The sequence below is a fragment of the Nicotiana sylvestris genome, chromosome 12 (assembly GCF_000393655.2).
Source record: "Nicotiana sylvestris chromosome 12, ASM39365v2, whole genome shotgun sequence".
Lineage (NCBI taxonomy): Eukaryota > Viridiplantae > Streptophyta > Magnoliopsida > Solanales > Solanaceae > Nicotiana > Nicotiana sylvestris.
This window is the reverse complement of record NC_091068.1, coordinates 141,188,320-141,210,916: the sequence shown is the minus strand read 5'-3', so window position 1 is coordinate 141,210,916 and position 22,597 is coordinate 141,188,320. Positions and strand designations below refer to the sequence as shown.

The 22,597-nt window shown below is 34.0% G+C and overlaps 1 protein-coding gene across 1 annotated transcript; it reads left to right on the top strand.

The window, feature by feature from the left end:
- The first annotated feature begins 1,935 nt into the window (after positions 1 to 1,935).
- Positions 1,936 to 2,676, top strand: LOC104228743 (probable membrane-associated kinase regulator 4). Its single transcript, XM_009781268.2, has one exon. It carries the CDS (start codon positions 1,936 to 1,938, stop codon positions 2,674 to 2,676), a length of 741 nt encoding a protein of 246 aa, XP_009779570.1.
- The last annotated feature ends 19,921 nt before the right edge of the window (positions 2,677 to 22,597 follow it).

The following is a 22,597-nucleotide window of genomic DNA, read 5'->3' as shown; positions in this document are numbered from 1 at the left end:
AATTACATATTTGGCCCGTCGGCCAAACATAATAACATCTGCTAGCCAATATATGATAAATATATGCCGATTATGTATAAAATATGTATATTTTCTTATATTATACATTAATATACAGTAAATATATATTTTTCTAACTATTATTTTTAAGAGCGTCTATCATGCATAGTATTCCCGAGTCATTAGTAATTGAATGGATCGACAATTATTACTAAGTGCCTGATGGGCTAGCCGGAAGATATAGGCCACAAACAAAATTTAGGAGTAGACCTCCCTTGTACCATGTTCAGATTGTGGATTGGGCCTGATAAAGGCCAGTATCCCTAATTATTCAGCCTATTTTCAACTTTAATTATAACTTTCTTAGTCATAATAATCATAATTAATGAAAATCTAGATTCCATTTCTCATATAATCATATGACTTGTTTAATTTCTTAGATTCAACATATAACTTATTCAATCAGGATGTAAAACCCGCAAAGGAGAATCAGAGTCTCATTCTGTAGGTTAATCGTCTGAATCTGGAAAAACTGTATGGTTGAATACCGAGTAGCTTTTGATCGATCCAAATCCAGTCACATTACTTAAAAGGTTTCGCAAATGCATACACTATTAGCTTCTTAAATTGAGATAAACTTTGAAAAAGGATTAGTTGATCAAGTATATACACAACAAACTATTTTGAATGATGTCATAAAAAGGATTTGTATGGGGCAAAGTTGGTTGATGGTAGCTGGGCAAATGGCGGAGTGACACGTGGCACTAAAGACAGGTGGAATGTAAGTTAGCAAACAACTGTCACCGGATGTAAGCGAGCAATCAGCGCTGAACAAGTCCCGAAGTCGCTACAAAGATTCGTAGCATTGTCATCGGCTAACATTTATTGGACAGCCGTTACGGAGAATATCTGCATTTAAAGCCAACTGTTATGTACACACCAATGACGATTTTATTCTCATTCAAGAGGAGCTTGATTTAAGGATCCTGTTCCCCTAAATAGGGCTATAAATAGAAGGATTAACAACCATTGTAGACACAAGAAACTCTATACACAAAAAGCTATAATCTATTGTCTTATTATGCTCAATTTGAACACTGGAACATCGCATTCATTCTTGCCATCGGAATGGCTAAGTTCTTAGTTAGACTTATATCTCCTTAATTTCATTTGATAATCTTATCTTTCTTCTCATTTATTTATTATTTTTAGGTCAAATCTATTCGCTTGTCTATAAACCACGTTATAAATTCAACTATATCGTTTTACCGATAAACAGGATTTGGTTCCTATCAATTTTCAACCAATTATATGTTGTATCTGTCCAGAATTCAACGTAGGTTCTTCTATAACTGTAAGAGTATCATATCTGCCTGACTCTTATTTTAGATGAAAATTAACGCGAGCTATAGCTTTGATATTTTATTTGTCACTATTTATTAAGAAAGAAAATTATCTTTTTTTATTCACCCTTCATCTTAACAAATTCCATTATGTTCGAAGGAGCAAATTGGAATATTGCAGCCTTCCTCTACAATACGAAAAACAAAAACAAAATACAAATAATAGAAACTAAATGATAATTTTGCCCTTGGTCGACCTCTATTATAGTATTCATTGGACTAATAATAAAGTTGTATCCGTGTGACCTATGTTCGAGCCGTGGAAGCAGCCACCAGTGCTTGCATTAGGGTAGGCTGTCTTGTCTACATCACATCTCTAGGATGCGGCCTTTTCTCGGACCGCAGGATGGTTTGTGCACCGGGCTGACCACTGGGCAGAAAAGTCGCCCTCCAATTATATTTGAGCCCCAGGGATTTCACGTTTCTCTTATATATATATTGATCCTCTATTGGCACCATTTTTCTTCAAAGGATCTGCTCTTCCTCTCTCCTTTACATTTCACCAAACTCAGCTCCTCAGACTCAAGAAAAAATGGCCACAAATCCTCCTCCATCTCAAGATTACATAGACATTGAAGTGAACTCTTATTGCTCTTACATTTCATGTCCAACTGTCTCTTCCCCTCAAAATAGGGAATTTGAGTTTACAAATGACAAAAAAACCACAACTTCCTCAGCTGATGAACTCTTCTACAAAGGGAAACTTCTTCCTCTTAACCAAAAAATACTTCCCAACTCAAAAGATTCCTTTGAAGAAGAAGAATGTTTTAGCATAAACTTGTTAATCACACCCTCAGGATCTTGTAGGGTAAGTTTGGAACTTAATCCAAATGATCACTTCTTTGAGTTGTCCACTGAACTCATTAATAGTCCTAAGAAAGTATGGTCAAAGAAGCTCAACCTCATTAAAAAATCTTCACTTAGCCAAAAGATTAAGGCTTCAAAGGCATTTCTCAAATCTTTGTTTTGTAAATCTGCTTCTACATATGAATATGATCAACAAATTTCAAATGGTAATGATATGATCAAGGTGTCCAAGAAAATCCCATTGAAACATAACAGAAGGTGTGCTAGTCCAACACTTAGTAGTAATAATCATAGTAGGTCATTTTCTGCAGCAAAATCTGGTGGTTCTACTTCTTTCTCGTCATCTAATTGTTCTTTCAACTCCAATAATGGCTTTTATGAGTTGAATTTACTCAAGAGAAGCAACAGTTTCACTTCAAAGATGGGTTCAATTGAGGCTGCTATTGCTCATTGTAAGAAGTCCTAAGAGCTTACCATTCCAACAAACAAATTGATCAGTATAATATTTGTTAGTTTACTTAATTCATGTCTAGTTTGGTTTTGTTTTACGAAAATCATATTGGAATAGGTTTCTTAGTCTAGTCAACAATTAGGTTTTGTAGTACTATAAATAGGGGGTGTTACTACTTATTTCCTAAGGTTGTAATGTGGAGAGGCAACTATGAGAAAGCGATGTAGAGAGATTCAAGAGTTTATAAGTGAATAAAAAAGATTTTTGTATCCCGTTCTCTCACTAATTTGATAGAATAGTCTTTTTTAATTTTTTACTTGTGCCTAAATTATTCTTTAGGTATTTCAATCAACTCCCAAGATTGCAGTTGATCAGAGTCAAGAAATTAAAGACATGTTCTTTGTTGATTTTGAATAAAATTCCTTTTTTTTTCCTATTATTTGTTACTGCAAAAAATGTTGGCTATGCTAACAAAGTCATGTATTAGAAGTTAATAAGAAAAATAAGTTACATATAATAAGGTATAGGGTTACTCTTAATGTTGTGAATCTTTAGAGGATGACCTTGCTAGCTCGGCCTCAAGAATACTATGTGATACCAAGTTAAGGATATTAGATCCAATAATTCATTCAGACGAGTATCGAAATAGCAGAGAGTAATGGTAGGGAACGAGCGAGCCGGCTTACTGCTTTTACCCCTTTGCGGGCCAATTTACTGCCTTTATAGCGTGATTTGGAGATGCACACGAAAAAAGAAATATGTGGGCTTGGGTGGTCGTAAATACTTGAATGATGTTTACTTCATATAGTGAATCTCTAAATGAATCTATAAATTGTGGAATTGAGCCATGTGGTACTTAGTTCGAGGATAAGTATTGGCGGATCTATATTATTAAGTATGGGTTCACTTGAATCCAGTAAAACTTTTGTCCAAACTCTCTATTTTTATTTAAAAATACATCAAAATATAAGAATATTTAGCTTGAAATGCAATCCGTTCGTTTGGTAATTATTGTATATTAACTTAATATCATTGTGAAAACCCATAAACTTTAACTCTTGAACCCGCCTTTGATGAAGATTGTTGAGTCTGCAAGGAAAATTCCATATTGGAAGTTGATACGAAAAAAAAGGTGGAATACTTAAAAATTCTCCTAAACTTGATATGGGTTACAACCCTAAACTATTTGTGGTCTTAATTACCCCCTTGAACTTGGCCTTTTGAGAGCCATTACCTCCCTGGACGCTGATGTGGCAAAGAGTTTGGATGCACTCTCTTTTAAGCGCGTGAGAGTGAAGAAAAATTGAAAAATCGACTTCCAAGTAGGTTATTTTTTAACTTTTAATTGTCATACAATCATATATCATGATTTATTTGTTACAACTATGTATCTCTTCTTGCTTCATCTTAACATATAATGTAGAGTTTACTCTAACTTTTATTCTTTTTAATTTCTTCTATAGATATAATATCTATTTGTTCCAGCTGCATATTTTTTTTTGGGGGCCAAATTTGTAAAAGTTTGGTTGGAACTCCATCATTTTAGCCAAATAAAAAACTTTTAGCAAAAAAATGGAGTACTAGTTGTGTATTTTCTGTTATTTGTTTCTTTAGATATAATGTCTATTTATTTTAATTGTGTATTTTTATTTTTGAGTCAAATCAGTAAAAGAAATGGCTACAACTCCATTATTTATTACCAAATAAAAAGGTATAGCTAAAATAATGCAATGACTATTTATTTCAACTGTGTATTTTTATTCTTTCTGGTAATATCTATAAAAAAAATATTTTTAGAGCTATATAAAAATTATAGCCAAAATAATAAAAATCATACTATATATTTCTTATATCTTTTTAGATTCCTTGACTATTTATTTCAACTGTATATCTTTATTTTCAAGTCAAATTCAAAAAATAATAACTAAAACTTTATTATTTTTAGCCAAATAAAAAAAAATTAGCTTAAATAATGTAGTTCTAGCCAAGTTTTATTATAAATATTATTCGAAAAATATTATCTAAAAAAGTAACACACTTAAAAAGGTATAAAATATATTTTATTTTTCAAAAAATGCCACATGCACAGGAATATCCATGTGGCAAGCGAGTGCATGCCACTTTCCTAGTTTGAGATCGTCCAAGGGGGTAATAGCTATCAAATAACTAAGTATAAGGGGTAATTAAGACCACAGATAGTTCAAAGATGTAACCAGTGCAATGATCAATGTGGAGGACCCTTCTAGAGGCAGTACTGATGAATCTTGATGTAAATGAGAATGAAGGCCGAGTGGAGTGCATAATAATACGTGCCAAGTTTAGGGGGGGGGGGTTTAAGATATTTTGCCAACAAAAAAAATAACACATAAATTATAGGGATAATTTTAATAGGGTGAAGCCCGTTGAAGAATTATGTAGGCTTGGCTCAAAGCGAATAGTATTACATCACGGTATCTTTGGGTGGAATTAGCCCAACATAAAATACTAAAGATGAAGGAAATTGGTTTTAATTACAAGGTGTGGGGTCCAGCCCCTTAATTTAAGGAAGAAGTTTTCTTCCTTGCTTCAGTTTTCAATATAGGGAGCGGCAACCCACCTTTTCTTTATCTGTCAAAGAAAGTAGGCTGTAGAACATTGAAATGTCAAGTATGGGAGGCTCGTTTTTGCCTATAAAATGAGAGCTTCGGCTCTCATTTTTGATTATCAATCTCAGAGGAAAATATATCTGAGAGCTAGAAAGAAAGAGTGAGGTTTCACAGACAGGATATAAGAAAATAGTCTGTGACGAAAATAGAGAGTGTGAGCGATATTGTAGTGAGGTGAAATATCAAAAGAGGGTTATTTCTTTTGAGTATTGTAGTGGTCTTTGTAGGATTTTTACTCGGGCCTACAAAGTGTAAATTCCTTACTATAGTGATATCAGTTGCTCCTCTCGGGGTCGTGTTTTTTCCCTTATTCAGAAGGGTTTTCCACGTAAAAATCTTGGTGTCATTGTTACTCTTTTATTCTTGTTAATTACCGTATCTCGGTACTACATTATTATTCCGCTTTTATTACCGTGAATATTATTTTGGTAGGGGGTTTATTCCCAACACAAGGAATAAATCTGTGAAATTGGTTTAATTTCTTGCTAGTATTTGCAAGAGCTTGCAATTATTAATATATCCATCAGATGATTTCTCAGATTGCACTAAATTTCAAGGTATGCTTTCTCTTTTTGTTTGATCTTCATTATAAGGTTTGGTTGTTTCGTAGAATCCTCATTGTTAGTTAACGTTAAATTCTGCAGTTGGTAGTTTGTTGACATCCATGTTTTAGGACTGACAAGAGTATTTAGACATGCAGAAAAAAAGGAAATATTCAGAGTGAAGGTCGAAACATTTAATTTTCAGTGTAAATTAATACTTCAAAATATTAAAACAAATTTGAGAAATTCATAGTTAATCCCGGTAGATCTTACGCGATGCGAATTCGAATTAGTCGAGGCTTCAATACGAGTATCGGATACTGAGTAGAAAATCAAATAATATAATATGTTTCTTGATAATACAATTAGCTTGATCAGTCAATGCTAGCATGAAGCATAGCAATGGCATATTGTTAAACAATGCACATACTGGGATCAATAAACATAGACTTAAACAACAAATAGTTCAACAATGGATCTTTCTTTTATATATAGGTCTTAACCCTCAGCCAATTAAAGTGTCTTATTTACAAACCAAACTTTCACTCATTATACTACCTAATAGACCTTCGAAATATATAGTATCGAGCCGAGGGTCTATTGGAAATAGTCTCTCTATATTTACTGAGTAGGGGTAAGATTTACATATGCACTATCCTTCACAAACTCCACCCGTGAAATTACATTAGGGTTTAGTTAGCACCTTTTGGTTAATAATATAATCATTTTTCTACTTTAGTAGATTTTTGAATTATTAGAGAGTGCAATGACAAAGAGGAGAAAACAAACACTAAGCCAGAAAGAGAAAAAGAATACTGAAAAAGTATATTATAGTATCAAATAATAGCCATGGCATGCCTTCACCGACTAAGAAAAATGGGGTCAGGTTTAGCACTTTCCTTATCGGGACAAATAACTCAAATTTAGGTGTATTCCTATTTTGGGGATATTGACAATTCAGCATTTTGGGAAATCATGTAGTACTCCTGATGTTTTGACAGGTCTAAAATAAGAAATATCAGACAAAAGCAATAAATCCAATATAATCTCATAAGTGAGGTCTGAGAAGACTAATGTATACGCAGATCATACCCTATCTTATGAAGGTAAAAATATTATTTCCAATAAACTCTCGATTCAAAGAACAATGAAAATAAAGCAACAAACAGAGACCAAAGCAACTCAAGATATTGTTTTTTGATCAATAATTAATTCGCGCCACGTAAGGTTTTTAGTAGAAATTTCTATATTAATTCCTGAGGTTTGAACTCGAGACCTTTAATTAAGAATAAACATAATTTTGCATCCCAACATATAGTTGGTTGGTGCTTGAAGATATTAAAATATCTCGTATACTGTAACCTTCTCTAATTTAGCCAATCAAGTACGTACCAAAATGACCAAGTGGTTATGTATCCAACTACTAAATAAATATGTCATTTTCTACAAAAAGGTCTTCACAAAATAGCCACATATTGTATCAAGTAGTTAAACAGTTTGCTATTTTGACATATGCCTAAATTACAAAAGTTGCTGTAAATAAGTTATAGGGGCCTAGGAATATGACAGTTCAAGGCTCATTACTGAATAAAAATTCCACACTGGAACAGAGAATATGTCCTAAAGTGAAAATGATATTTAAAAATTAGAGTTGTATTTGAAGATACAATTTGGAGTTGTTTTTGAATTTGTGAGTGATTTGAAGTGAAAATTTTGAAAAACAAATTTTTGGAGTTTTTCAAATTTTCGAAAAATTCTGAAATTTAATTTCAAGTGAAATTCGAAATTCTCATAGACAAACATTGCCAAAAAAAGTTTTAAAAATTCGAAAAAAGTGAAAATTTTCTTAGGGCCAAATAGGCCGTAATCACCTACCTATTGTTCAAAGAAGTTTTATTCTCAAGCCAATTTCAAGAGAAAAATCTCCCTTGAAAACATTTGATTGTCAGTCTCTCAACTTCAAAGATCAATACTCTCGTGAGAAAATGATACCGAAAATAACCAATTATGTGTTTTTAGCACATGTTGTTCCTTGTTGCTCTTATATTGGTAAAAGTATTTTTCAATCAGCATAAAGTATTTTTACACCATCAGATCACCCAAAGAATATCTACATATAAGCTTTTAAAATGTGAGATTTGTAATCTTGAAAATAAAGACATATTACTAGCTACGAAAAGTAAAAGTGTAATGACGGATCTACATTTGGAGGCATATGTGCTGAAACACCCATTGGCTTTGGCCAAATTGTCTTATGTATTCATAGATAATACTTCAAAAAATTCAATAATTGACCATGAGCGTCCATTATGATCATGTTTGGCTACTGTGAATTTACACTAAGATTAGTGAAGTACCCACGACCTATAAATTTTGGATCTGCCACTGTAAAAATGATATTGTATACATACCTTGAACTCTTTCTACATACGTACCCTGATATATATATTTTCTCTTTCTGTGTAAGTTTTCTACAACTAAGCTTGGTAGAATAAGTTTCAACTTTAGATTAATTCTGTTGGTCGTAGGATTAGAAAAGCACATTTTTAAGTTAAGAGTATATCAGAAATGATATTACTAAGAGTTATGGGGCTCTCATATTAGAAATCGGGGTATGCCACGGTATTTAGTAAATGGCGAAAGAATAGTTGGATAGATTTGTGCTCACTGCGTGGTTGCTGGAGTTTTTGGAGTCCCTTCGTTATTAATAAAATTTTAATTTTAGTCCCTTGTACACTTTTGATCCCTTTGTTTGTGAGTATTATACAGATTTACGAATTATTAACCATCCTACAAATTAATTACTCGTGTATTACGTTAACTTTGTATTGTTACTCTATATTTGAGGTTGATATAGTTCTAAAAATAGCCAAATATAATGAATTTCCTACATAAAAAAAGATAAAAATACATGCACTTTAATTAATTGAAGGTTAACTGAATTGAGTCTATTACAAGGATCAAAATCAAAATTCACCAATAACTAAGGAACCAAAGGCGTTATTAACTTTCAAACATCTATTTGAAATTTTCGTACATCGTGATGCAAATTGTAAGCTCTTAAAACTGAACTATCTTGAACATCATCTTGAATACATTTGGGCTCAGTGTCACGTCCTTAGTCTTTGACTAAGTACGTGTGCCACTTGACAACTCGCTTACGATCTTACATAACTTGCTTACGTTTGTAACATGCCAAGTCAACCTTACCACACTCAAGATCGCTAAGAGAATGTTAGATAAGAAAGACAAGAGAAATTAGCCAAAGGAAGCTTTTTATTGGAGCGAACTTGATTATTTTGCTTGATGAATTACAAATGAATGGTCCCCTTTATATACTAGTCTCCTAGGGGCTAATATGTAAATATTAATTGTTATACAAGTCCTTAATATTTACATGATAAGGGCTATCTCTAGAACTCTCAACAAACCTAGAAGATTCCAAGGACTTTCCTAGCAAATCCATAGGGATCTGGGGTCTTCCAAAGGAAATGTCCATACTTCTCTAGAATCTCCTCACAAATGCTAGCCTTCCTCCTATGTAAGCTTCCATGTGGTATTTAATATATGCCAAATGGAACCTACGTGGCATGATGATGTGGCGGGTCATGACACTCTCCCCCACCCAATTTTGTGCCGCTCTCGGCACAAATTAAGCACGACACGTACGCGCGCACCTTGCCTTGGCGTCGCCAAAGATCTTTGTCCATTAGCCATGATGCTCTGTGGAGCGGTTCGCCTTCCCGTGTCACAAGGTACTGGTCACCTTTCTTCTTGCCCCATTTTTACTTTGGACGGCTAGCAATGATGGCCTCGATCCTCCACCCATCGGATGCCTCTCCTTGCTCTTGGCCTGAATCTCCCCATGACTCAACCAAGTCTAGCAGCTTCTCAAGCATCGGGTACATGCTTCCACTCCCTATTTGGCTGCCCTCCGTGATCGCACCCTTGCTAGCAAACTTGTCCCCTCTGGTTGGTGCATCGTCTAGGTCCCATAGCATGCCATCACTTTGTAACTTTCCATCCTCTTCAACTATGTCCGCCCAACTTTTCTTGCTACCACCATGATGCCAAGATAGGATTTAGAATGCTCTACTTTCGGGTTTAGATTCCAAGCGCATCCCCCGAATGCAGACAGTCCCTCCTGTGTCATCCTTGTGTGTTTGAGCAAAATTCTCGTTCATTGCTGCAAGCTTCCCCAACTCTGAGCATTCACTTGCACGATATGATCCTTTTGCAGAAGTAGCACCCTCCCTTAGGCACGTACTCGCTGCCGTTTTCCGACCCCTTATCGTTTCTCGACCCTAGTCCGTTATGGGATGGCCCCTTGCCATTGCCCTTGTATATCTCGGCTATGCCTTTCTCCTTGTCCTTATCATGATCCCCCTACCCTTCTCGGCATTGCCTTTATTGAACTTGGCAGACTCCATCTTGAAGTCAATGGGAGACTCGGCTACCGCTATGGTCTCGTCCAGATTGGCTACTTGATGTCTTCTTAACTCCTGCTTTGCCCAATTTTGCAACCCATCCATGAAGTAGAAGAGAGAATCTTCCCCGGACAATGGTGAGATTTGCAGCATTAAGGTAGTGAACTCACGCACATACTCTCAAATTGTGGCCGTCTGTCGGAGCTCCCTTAGCTTTCGCCTAGCTTCATACACCACATTCACCGGGTAGAATTGCTTCTTCAACTCCTTCTTGAATTGCTCCCACATATCAATCTTGCATAGCCCCTTCTCTATGTGAGCACACTTTCGATGCCACCACAACACAACGATCTTTGAGAGTTACAATATATCAGTGTTGATCTTAGCCTCGTCCTCCCTCACTTTACCGTGCCTGAAGTAGTTCTCTAAGTGCCAAAAAATGTTCTCCGCTTCTTGTGCATCACGAATACCTTTGAACATCGGCGGTTTAAGAGCCTCGATCTTGGCCTCCCTCATTACAACAATATTATTATCTGCCTCGGTCATGCCAGTATTGACATGCTCCTCGAATGACTTTATCTTTGCCTTCATAGCATTGATAGTACTCAAGGCCTCCATGAGTCTGCATTCCAAGGCAGTGATGGTTTGCCTTAGCTCCATCACAGTTTGTGTACGTCCCTCCAAGTCATTTCGGTTACTCTCAATCTCCTCAAGAGTGTGTCCCTCAAAAATACTAAGGATGCCTTCCACCTTCCTTAAGTATTGGCCAAAGATCTTGACGGCATCCATCCCCACGTTCTCCTCCATCACCCACTCTTTACCGAGCGAGACGTCCTTCGGCAAGACCTCCACTTCATCCTCGCTCGCCTCAGTGGCAGATGGTTCTTGGGATGCAAACCCTTTATTTGGCTTAACCTCAGGCGATACCTCCTAGCTCTTCTTGGTGACATCCCTCTTTTTGTTACAATCGTTCTTTCCAACAGCATCCTGGATGATGTTGGCTTTGGTGTTGACAGTGTTAATTTCTCCGTTGTTCGCCATTCCTTTAGTTGCAACCTTCGCTCAGATACCACGTGTCACGTCCTTATTCTTTGACTAAGTATACGTGTGACACTTGATAACTCGCTCACGATCTTGCACAACTTGCTCACGTTCTTGCTATGCCAAGTCAGCCTTACCACACTCAAGATCGCTAAGGGAATGCTAGATAAGAAAGACAAGAGAAATTTGCCAAAGGAAGCTTTTTATTATAGAGAACTTGATTGATTTCCTTGATGAATTACAGATGAATTGGCCCCTTTATACACTAGTCTCCTAGGGTCTAGTATGTAAATATTAATTGTTATACAAGTCCTTAATATTTGCAAGATAAAGGCTATATCTAGAACTCTCTACAAACCTAGAAGATTCCAAGGACTTTCTTAGCAAATCCATAGGGATCTAGGGTCTTTCAAAGGAAATGTCCATACTTCTCTAGAATCTCCTCATAAATGCTAGTCTTCCTCCTATGTAAGCTTCCACATGACATTAATATATGCCAAATGGCACATACGTGGCATGATGATGTCGTGGGTTATGACTTCAATCTCCACAATCAACCCATAATGTTGGTGAAAATAGCACGGCCTAGTCAGTTTTCGGATTGATAATCGAAAAACAGTTAACGCTTATAAAATTATTGAAAAATAATCACTACTTTTACCATAATGTCGAGACAAGTTACTAGTTACTACTCTAGCCGGCCGGTCAGCCTTTTTTCCTCATCTTCATCTAAAAATGTACTCGATCGAGTCAATTAAAATTAGAATAGGTAAAATACATATTTTACCCATTGACCTTGTACCCAAATTCCTCTTACACACTTGTTAAATGCGGGAATAGTATTACACACCAAAACTTTTAAAAGTGTGTCAATTACACACCACTTCAGTGTTTGACCACATATGCTTAAAGATTGCTATTACACGTGCCAATCAGCATCTGATACGTGTCATAAATCGAGAAAAAAAACTAAAAAAGAAAACCTCTGTCCCCCACCCTCCTCATCTTCCCAAAAAAAAAAAACAGAAAAGAAACCCCCCTCCTCATCTTCCCAACCCCATCATCTTCTCCACCATCACCAAACTACTGATTCTATTCTTTGCCAATTTATAACAAGCTTTAACAACATTCATCACAAATCCTTATACAAATTTCAAATTCAAGTTTAAACCCAAAGCTTCAAATTTGTTAATGGTGTTTTTTGAATTTTATCAAAATTAATCACCAAATTTTCAGCATATTTTTAGTAAATTTATACTCAATAATAATCACGAATTCAAATTAATTTTCTAGGTCATGGAATACCAAAATCAAATTTTTAAGCTTTTTCAAAAGGTCAATAATTGTGATTTTTACAAGACCCAATAGCTCCTCTTTTCTTCTTCTTTTTCTTTTTCTTCTTAATCATGGGGGTTGGAGAGGAAAAACATGAAGGGGTAGACAAAACTAGAATGAGGGTTGGGGAAGAAGACGAACAGGAGGGGGGGAGCGCTGGGGTTTGGGGTTGAGGATGAAGACATGAGTTTATATTTTTTTCTTTAATTTAAAAAGGAAATAGTTAAAAAACAGAAAAAACAAAATAAAAAAACTTAATTTCAGATGATTTTTTTAGTTTTCACGTGCCTCTTTTATGTGTAATACACGCGTGTGACACATGGAAAAAGAGGTGTGTAATTGACACACTTTTAAAAGTTTTAGTGTGTAATACTATTTCCGTATTTAACAAGTGTGTAAGAGGAATTTGAGTGCAAGGTGAATGAGTAAAGTATGTATTTTGTCAATTAGAATATGAACTTAAAAATTATATGTGATCTTTATTCGTTATTTAAGTCCCTTGACTTTTATTGGGATACTTGAGAGAGGGGGTGGTCAGGTCAAACTTTGTCTACCTTGAACTTTGTCAATTGTTAGTAAAGTTATCTAAGTAATTTTTTTTCACGTACAATCGATAAATTTGAACTCGCATCGCATAAGCTTATTAAACAATGACACTCCCAATTAAGATTTTTTTTTTCATTCGCAAAATTTGAGGGATCCATTCATCTCACGACAATCCTTGGCGGTATATCTGAGCAACAAGCTTATGTAGATCGTAAAACACGACAATCTTGGCTGTTACCCCCTTGTTCCTTCACATTCTTTTAGTATAACTTTTACCCCCATTGAGTGATAACATGACTAGGAGGGTGTTTGGCTAAGCTTATAAGTTGGTCAAACTGGCTTATAAGCACTTTTTGGCTTATCTACGCGTTTGGTAAAATTAAAAATGCTTATAAGTTAAGTGCTTATAAGCCAAAAATAAGCCAAAAGCTATAAGTTGGTCTCCCCCAACTTATCAAATTTCAGCTTATAAGCGCTTTAGATTTGACCAAAATATTTACTATTTTATCCCTAAAGTATTTTTTTTAAAACAAAACTCTTCATATACCCCATTCTTCAGCTGCTTATTATTTATTTCAGCACTTTTATCCAAACACGTAACTGCTTATTTTTTAAATCAGCTTCAACACTTAAAAGTACTTTTCAACACCTAATACTTATCAGCTACTCTAAATCAGCTAAGCCAAACGGGCTCTAGCATTAGAAACTTGGTTTTTCATCTTACGGGAGCAACAACAACTTGAGAAGACTTGAGAAATTTTTTTTTCTTTACATATTCAAGAAATATTGCTATTTTATGTGGAAAATATCTTTTCCTCTTTCCCTTTAGTTCTTTTTTTTTATTTTTTATTTTCTTCTGCATAATATATTTTACTCCGACATAATTAAGAGCAAAAATGTAGAGGAAACTGACTATAGAAATTACTGTAAAAAACCAAAAGACAAAAGCCATGTGGCATTCACTCCCAGTTTCCTACAAGCACATGTTTATAGCAGAGCTAAGACAATTGACATGACATAACGGATCTGAGGAATTTTATACTATCAGGTCATTCAATGTATATTTATAAGTAAACCTCCTAAAACATAAAATTTATATGATGTTAAAGATAACATAAATTATCTGCTATAACAGATTAAAATAGTATGTTTGTGTAAAAGTTCTTAAACTGACGGGTATATAACTTAAAAGACATATACGTAGTCATATGCAGTAACTATTACAATATCCACTCATAGGCTTGAAAGTGGTGGGGGCATTACTATCAAATAAATATTTGAGCAAATACTGAAGTGGAAATCAAACTCAAGCAATACGTTAAAAGTCAAGTTGTGCCCTTCTTCCAAATCGACCAATACAGTTGCGAAGCTTTGGGTCTTAAAGTATCAATTAAAAATTTATATCTGTTATTTAAAATATATACATATACATATACATACGTTATTTTCGAAATTACTGGGCACGGTGACCTCCTACCCTAAGAGTAGGTCCGCCTATAATCAACTGGACCATTGGGGCGGAAAAGTGGCTCTCCCATTATATTTGGACCTCATAATTTTTGCCTTTTCATTTAACGTTTCTCTTCTTTTTGGAGTAATCTGCCTAGCTTATATTCCTATATTCTGTTCCCACAAACAAATATCCTATTGTTATGAAATAAAAACAATTTAGTAAAGCATGAATAAGAAATAAAAGCAATTTAGTAAAACATGAACAATAAATAGAGATAGAGAGAAGGAAGAGATTTTCTTCTTCAATTGTGTGTATTTTCCTATCTATTACAAGGCCTTTATATAGGCATGAAAAGTGAAGAAAATATGTCATGGAATATGTCATTGAACATAGAAAATATGTCATTGAATATGTCATTAACCATTTGAGAGAAAGATCATGGAGGAAGCGTAGACATCCACCATATTTTGATTTTTATTATAACACTCCCCCTTGGATGTCCATAAATAATGTGCCTCGTTAAAACCTTATTAGGAAAAAGCCCTATGGGGAAAAAATCCTAATTAAGGAAAAAGAGTACACATATTTAGAAATACGCCTTTTGGCTGCCTCGTTAAAAACCTTGCAGGGAAAACCCAATGGGACAAAACCTTGTAAGGGAAAAAGAGTACAACGCGTATTAACTCCCCCTGATGAGATCATTAGTTCACATCGTTGAGCCTTCGTATCCCATTCTTGTACACTAGTTTCTTGAAGGTTGACGCCGATAGATATTTGGTGAACAAATCAGCCATATTATCACTTGAACGGATCCGTTGCATATTAATATCACAATTCTTTTGAAGATCATGTGTGAACAATAATTTAGGTGAAATGTGCTTTGTCCTAACTCCTTTATGAATCCTCCCTTTAATTGGGCTATGCATGTTGTATTTTCTTCATACAAAACTGTGGGTAGTTTATCACACTTCAAACCACATTTGTCTCGAATAAGATGTATAGTAGACCTCAACCATACACATTCTCGACTTGCTTCATGAATAGCAATTATCTCAGCATGATTAGAAGAAGTAGCCACGATTGATTGCTTAGTCGATCGCCAAGATATGACAGTGCCACACATGTAAACACATAACATGTTTGAGATCAAGCCTTGTGTGTGTCAGATAAATACCCCACATCGACATAACCAACAAGATCGGTATTGCAATCATTGCCATAAAATAAGCCCACATCGGTAATCCCCCTTAGATAATGCAATATGTGCTTGATTTCATTCCAATGTTTCTTTGAGCGGAGCTATATCTTGCTAAGACATTAACTGAAAAAGTTATGTCAGGCCTTGTAGTGTTAGCAAGATATATTAGCGCACCAATTGCATTAAGATATGGTATTTTAGGACCAAGAAGCTCTTCATTATTTTTATGAGGTTGGAGTGGATCTTTATTTATATCGAGTAATCTTACAATCATCGGGGTACTTAATGGATGTGCTTTATCCACATACAAGCTCTTTAAAATCTTTTTAGTGTATGTTGATTGATTAATAAAATTTTTATCTTTCATATACCCAATTTATAGACCAAGACAAAAAGTCTTTCCAAGATCTTTTATTTCAAATTCTTTCTTTAAACAGTCTACTGCTTTAGGAAACTGTCTGGGAGTTGTAATGATATTTGAATCATCAACATACATATAGATTATAACAAATTCAAATCCAGATCTTTTTATAAAGATACAATGACAAATTAAATCATTTTTGTACCCTTCTTTCAATAGGTACTCACACAGGCGTTTATACCACATGCACCTTGATTGTTTTAATCCGTATAAGGATTTTTGAAGCTTTATTTAGTAAATTTCTTGGAAACATTAATATACTTCAGAACAATTTTAATCCTTCAATGATTTCCATTATACGCATATCAAGTTTTCATGTATTGCCAAATTAAAACTTGAAATGATTATATCCATCATAAGAGACACATGTCTCCATATAATCAATGTGATGATATTTACTAATTTTCTTGTGTCACAAGTCATCTTTATGTTTATCGACTGGAACTTTTTGCACAAGAACACATTTATACCTCCATTGGCTTATACTTTTAGGTGTTGGGACTATCCACCCAACTTCAAATTTTTTCAAGTGAAGTCAATTTTCATTGCGTGTTTTTCATTTGGCCAATCATTTATCGGTCCAAATTTCATGACAGATTTGAGCTCAAGATCCTCGTCAATATTAATAATATTGAGCGCTACATTATGTTAACAATATCATCGATGATCACTCTACGTTGGTTCCATTATTACCTAATAAAGACATAACTTAGTGAGATCTCTTTATCTCATTATTTTCAGGCACCTGAGCCTCTCACATGAGGTCTTACGAAATGTTATGTCGCGGTGCTCTTCTAGAGTACTTGCCTCCTTATTATGACCATCTTGAACATTTGCCCCTCTCCTTCTTCAAGGAGTTTTATCTTTGGAACCGATTGGTCTGTTACGCTTCATGCGTGCCATAGACTCTGTCCCTCATGGACTTTATTCTATTTGGAGCATTAGCAGTTGAAATATGACATTTAGCTTTGGGTCAGCAAATGCGTCTGGCAAAAATTTGTAAATGAATTATCACTTGAACTTCAAGTTCATATTTTCTTGTACGAGGAATTATATGTATTCATAATAATTCATTTCACGTATCACTTTCTCAGCTGCCCATTTTCTCCCCCTAATGTTGGGATCACCAACACATTTCCCAACCTTCTTTGGGAACCCATCTCTTTGCATTATGGTAGCATAATTAAATCATATAGCATATCCATATTTCTATATAAAAATTATTTGGTTCCTGACCCTGAACCGATTGTGATAGGGAAAAATTTTCATAACTTGGCTAGATGCGTACAAGTGCTGTTGTATATTAAATAATACATCTCATACCAAAATTCGTTTTTTTTTGGAGTTTTGTTCTCATAACCAATGATTTAGCTATAATTGGAAGCATACAATTTCTGCTAAACCAACTTGGATTTAAGCCAGTATTATCAAGATAAATCATCATAATTTATATTCTGGAACTGTGCTCTAATAATTTGAGCAAGCAATCTTACAAAAGTCAAACTGCAAGTTGATAACAAATGCACATGTGACCGTAGAATAGATGCATCTATTAAAAATCATATATTAGTAAACGGTCCACATGGCAGGTGACTGGACCCATATATTTATCACCTTTTATTCGTTCCAGAAATCAAGGGATTCAATCCCAACCTTAACTGGTATATCATGAGAATAAGCAGCACAAGAGAATTCTTGAAGAATCTATTATTCTTCAATATATGTCAATATAATTCTTAATTAATTTTTCGCATCATAATTGAACCGGGATGGTCAACCGGTCATGCCAACTAGTATTTATTTTAGTAAATCTCTAGTTTACTTGTGGCATATGATTCCAGCATCATGCTTATATTTGTGTAGTACAAATAGAAAGAAAATTGGGTAATCTTTCATATTTACCCGGTATGATTATAGAAATATGAAGATATTCAATCTTCCTTTAATTTATAGTCTCAATATGCCAATCACTTTGACTTATACATTTAAAATTCAAAAAGTTTCTTTTGAGACTTTACAATATCAATGTCATGAATAATTTTATTCATCCGGATAGTAACAAATTAATTTTTCCGGAGCTATTAAATACTTTTGTACTACAAGATCTTTTATCATACCATTCATATGGTAAATGTCTCCTTCACGGAGAAACTTATATCATAATAAATTGTTATGGTCAGAATTATCATAAGCAAAATCATTTCTTGCTTTAATTTTGCCTTTAATAACTTTTATAAGGCATGACAAAATAATATTTGGCGTATCACATGTACGCGACCAATGACATATTCATGTAACCACACAATAATATTTATTCTCTTTATTTCACTCAAACCTCCCTTAGAGGTGAGTTGTGTGGTATTCATATAATCATGAATTACATGTCTTTATTCATTGCTTTTATCACATATTGTCACATTCAACTTTAGGAATGGGTTTGCATTCTCAATGCTTATCACAAGTCACATTCTTTTCAAGGAATGGATCATAATCAGGAACGTGCTTTATTATTTTCATACCAATTTGATGGTAAACATTGCCTTCACATTTTGAAGGACTATTTTGAGAACCCTTATTGTTCTCCTTTTATAATCATAGTGATGATTATTATTATTTTGATCTTTGGAATGCCCACGTTCGTTGTTCAATCACTTGTCTTCATTTAAACTTATTATGCACTGCTACCACATTCACTTCAAGAATGGAGCAAATCAAGTGGGACAATCTTCATGCCTTTAATAAAAAAATATATTATTTTTCTTTAGTCATCATTATATCATCAATATGGTATAGTGGGACTCAAACTCAATGTCTTACCAATATAAAGACATGTTAGGCCATAATAAATTGGGACTAGAACCCAACTCTTATCATTATGGAGCATCCCGATGTCTTACCCTCAATCAGTGGCATAATAGGCTAAACAATATTGAGATTCATTCTCAAGCCTTAATTTCAAACACATGCCAAGAAAGTTATACACAACTAATTTACAACTTAGCAAATCAAATTTGCTTTCTTAAATAAGTGTATAAATCTCAAATCAGCGTAAAGCTTTATTAATTATTTGTAGCATCTATATGAAATACAACCTTTTGTAGTCAGAATATTTCTTCTAAATTCTATTAGAGTTTAAATGGATTATAAAATTATTGTCATAATATTTATTGACTCTCTCTAAAAAATATTGTTGTTTTCGGGGTATACCCTACCTATTGGATTTGATTTAACGCCATGACTTTCCTTCACTCAATTTAACCAAGCAATTAGTGAATAAATTTATCAAAAGTATATCATATAGGTAACAACACATATATAGTACTAATACATAAATTTAGCATTTATATTACCTGAAAAGTGACATTATAGGTAACAACTTACCAGTTGTAGCTTGTTCATCATTCATATAAAATACTTAAAAATGGTAAGTCAGTAACAAGCATCAAGTAGGTCATGGGTACTCGAAAATACCTCTTCTAGTAGTCATACTAATCACTGTTTGCTTTCAAATGATACGACCATAAATTATGAAGTATACTTTCTCAGTAGCTGATTTGTTTTCCAAATTTCAAAGAAGTAATTAATCAACCTAGATAAAGATGTGAAGTATTTCTTGTTTTCTTCAAGATGATTTATTCTTCTATGACAAATTTTTTTATTCTCCTTTTTTTTTTTACTATATGCAAGTGCAAAAATCCAAAAGGAAAAAATATTCATCCAAGTAAAAGAAAATGTTAAAAGCGGTAGGACAGATTTAAGATAGTTAACACACAAATATGCATAAGGCAACTTATATAACATATCCTTGGTTACCATGACATGCCTCATATCAACAATTAACTGCTACTATGATTTTCACATATAGAACTTCAAATTTTTTATTCCATTCATGTGATATGAATGGTGTAATATTAATATGTACTTATGCAATACATGTATGGTACAAAGTTGTGTGCATATGAGATATTAAAGGATGACAAGTATAACATAATAATACCTTCTTACGTTCCATTACTTACCATATGTAGTTTCTCTTTACATCTAACCATGAGATGATATGTATGACTTCTAATTGCAATCTTTCCGGATGTAAGAAATATTTTGTAGATATATATACAATTGGTTAGAGACTCGTGCTGATAACGTGTTATGAAATAAAAGCAATTTAGTAAAACATGAATAAGAAATAAAAGCAATTTAGTAAAACATGAACAAGAAATAGAGATAGAGAGAAGGAAGAGATTTTCTTCTTCAATTGTGTGTATTTTCCTATCTATTACAAGGCCTTTATATAGGCATGAAAAGTGAAGAAAATATGTCATTGAACATAGAAAATATGTCATTGAATATGTCATTAATCATTTGAGAGAAAGATCATGGAGGAAGAGTAGACATCCACCATATTTTGATTTTTACCATAACACCTATAACTGTATATATCTCCTCTTTTTTCTTTCCCCCCCACTTTGTATACATATATCCTATGATTTCTCACGATGGAATTGGATATTTCAGTAGATCATATCATTCTTTCATTCATTTGATTGATTTTTATTGTAGTATTGACGTATAAACTATATATCTATAGCTCTAGTGGACAAAATACATTGACTTTGTAATTCATATTGTTAAAAAAATTTAAAAAGTGAAGGAAAAAAGACAAAACCGAAACCAATTATCGATTCTATTTGTTTTGGATTATATTTAACAAACTACATGTTAGTTTGATTAACATTTAGATAAAAATCTAGTCACATCGAACAATATATACTGATATATAAGTTGGTATTTACCAACTTATATACGCCTTTTGCTTGACTTTTAATTGTGTTAATGGATAAAAATAGTGCACTTATTGTGATTTTTGTAAATTTCAGCTTTTATATGTTGGAGAAGAAATTGAGGGAAAACAGGTAAAAAAGAAGCTAAATTGAAGAGAAGAAGAAAATTCTGGTTAGATTTGAAAGTGGCCAGTGTTGCAAATTCAGCCAAAATCTGGTCAGAGACGCAAAAATGGGCAGAAATGCAGATATGGGGTAAAAATTGCATGGGCCGCCCTATTTGACCGCCCCTATTTAATCTGTACCTATTTTTTAATTTTTTTTAACTTGTACATACTGTTTAAACAACTGTGAGCACCTAATTTTTGCCCTACATAGGAAATTGCTCCTATAAAGAGTCCAAAATAATTTTAATTGCTTTTATAGAATTTTAGGAGTTTTTCTTTTTTATTTATTTTGCATTTGTTCGCATTATTCATGCATATTTAGAAATATTTTAAATCATAAAAAATCATCAAAAAAATATCTTATCTTTCATTTATTGTATTTTAGGATCTTAGTTGCATATTAGGATTTTAATCATATATTAAAAGCCTTTATTTAAATAGAAATCACAAAAACACATTAGTCATTTTTAGGATTAATTAATTAGTTATTTGGTTTGATTTATATTTTAAATTAGGTTAACATTAGGAAAATAGAGGAATTGACTAATTGCGCAAAAATAGGTTTTAATTTAGAATTTGTGGGCATGTTTAAGCTTCAAATCAAAGAAAAAGAAAGGAAAAGGCCTGCTAAGGCTTCAAATATATTGGGCCAGCTTTAGAGGACGGTCCAAACTCCACAAAAATCTGCCCCAAGCCCAGTCTCCCTTAAAACCAATCCGACCCAAATTCCCCTTTAAACCAAAACGACCCCGTTTTGTCACGCCTGATCCAGATCGTCGATCTCCCATCATCCAACGACCCACAACTATCTCCCTTTTCTTTTAATTGTCCGAACCGACCCCCCCAAATCCTAGAGATCATTTGCCATTCTCATCTTCCTCACTCTCAAACCCTAGCCGCCTTTCACTACCAAACCCATCTCCGCCGGCGACCAAGCTTTAAACTCCCTCAAATCAATACCCTACAACCCCCGTCTTCTCCCCATCCCATATCTCCTCTCAATTTCCTTCAAAATACCATAGATTCCCCTGATTTTCCAATTTGAGAAATTTCAAAACCTAGTTTTTATTTCTCTTCGATTTCTTCAATGATTCTTAATCGTTTTGACTTGAAACTGACATTGATCATTTGCTCTTGTCAAGAGCAATCGATTAATGTAAGTTTTAGCTCATTTTGTAACCATCGGAGTCCAACTGAACCTCACTGAAAATCGCTTCAATTGCTTCATCTTTCTTTCAATAGGTATACCCTTGCCTCATTCTATCATATTTTCATTTTTGTTGTTGTTGTTGGTTAAAAATAGTTTGTTAGTTATAATGGCATTTAATCGAAAATATTTCTATTTGTTTAATTTAGTCTTAACCAGCATAATTTATATCA

Excerpts from the sequence above, each read along its gene's own strand:
- LOC104228743 (XM_009781268.2), top strand. The coding sequence starts at position 1,936 with ATGGCCACAAATCCTCCTCCATCTCAAGATTACATAGACATTGAAGTG.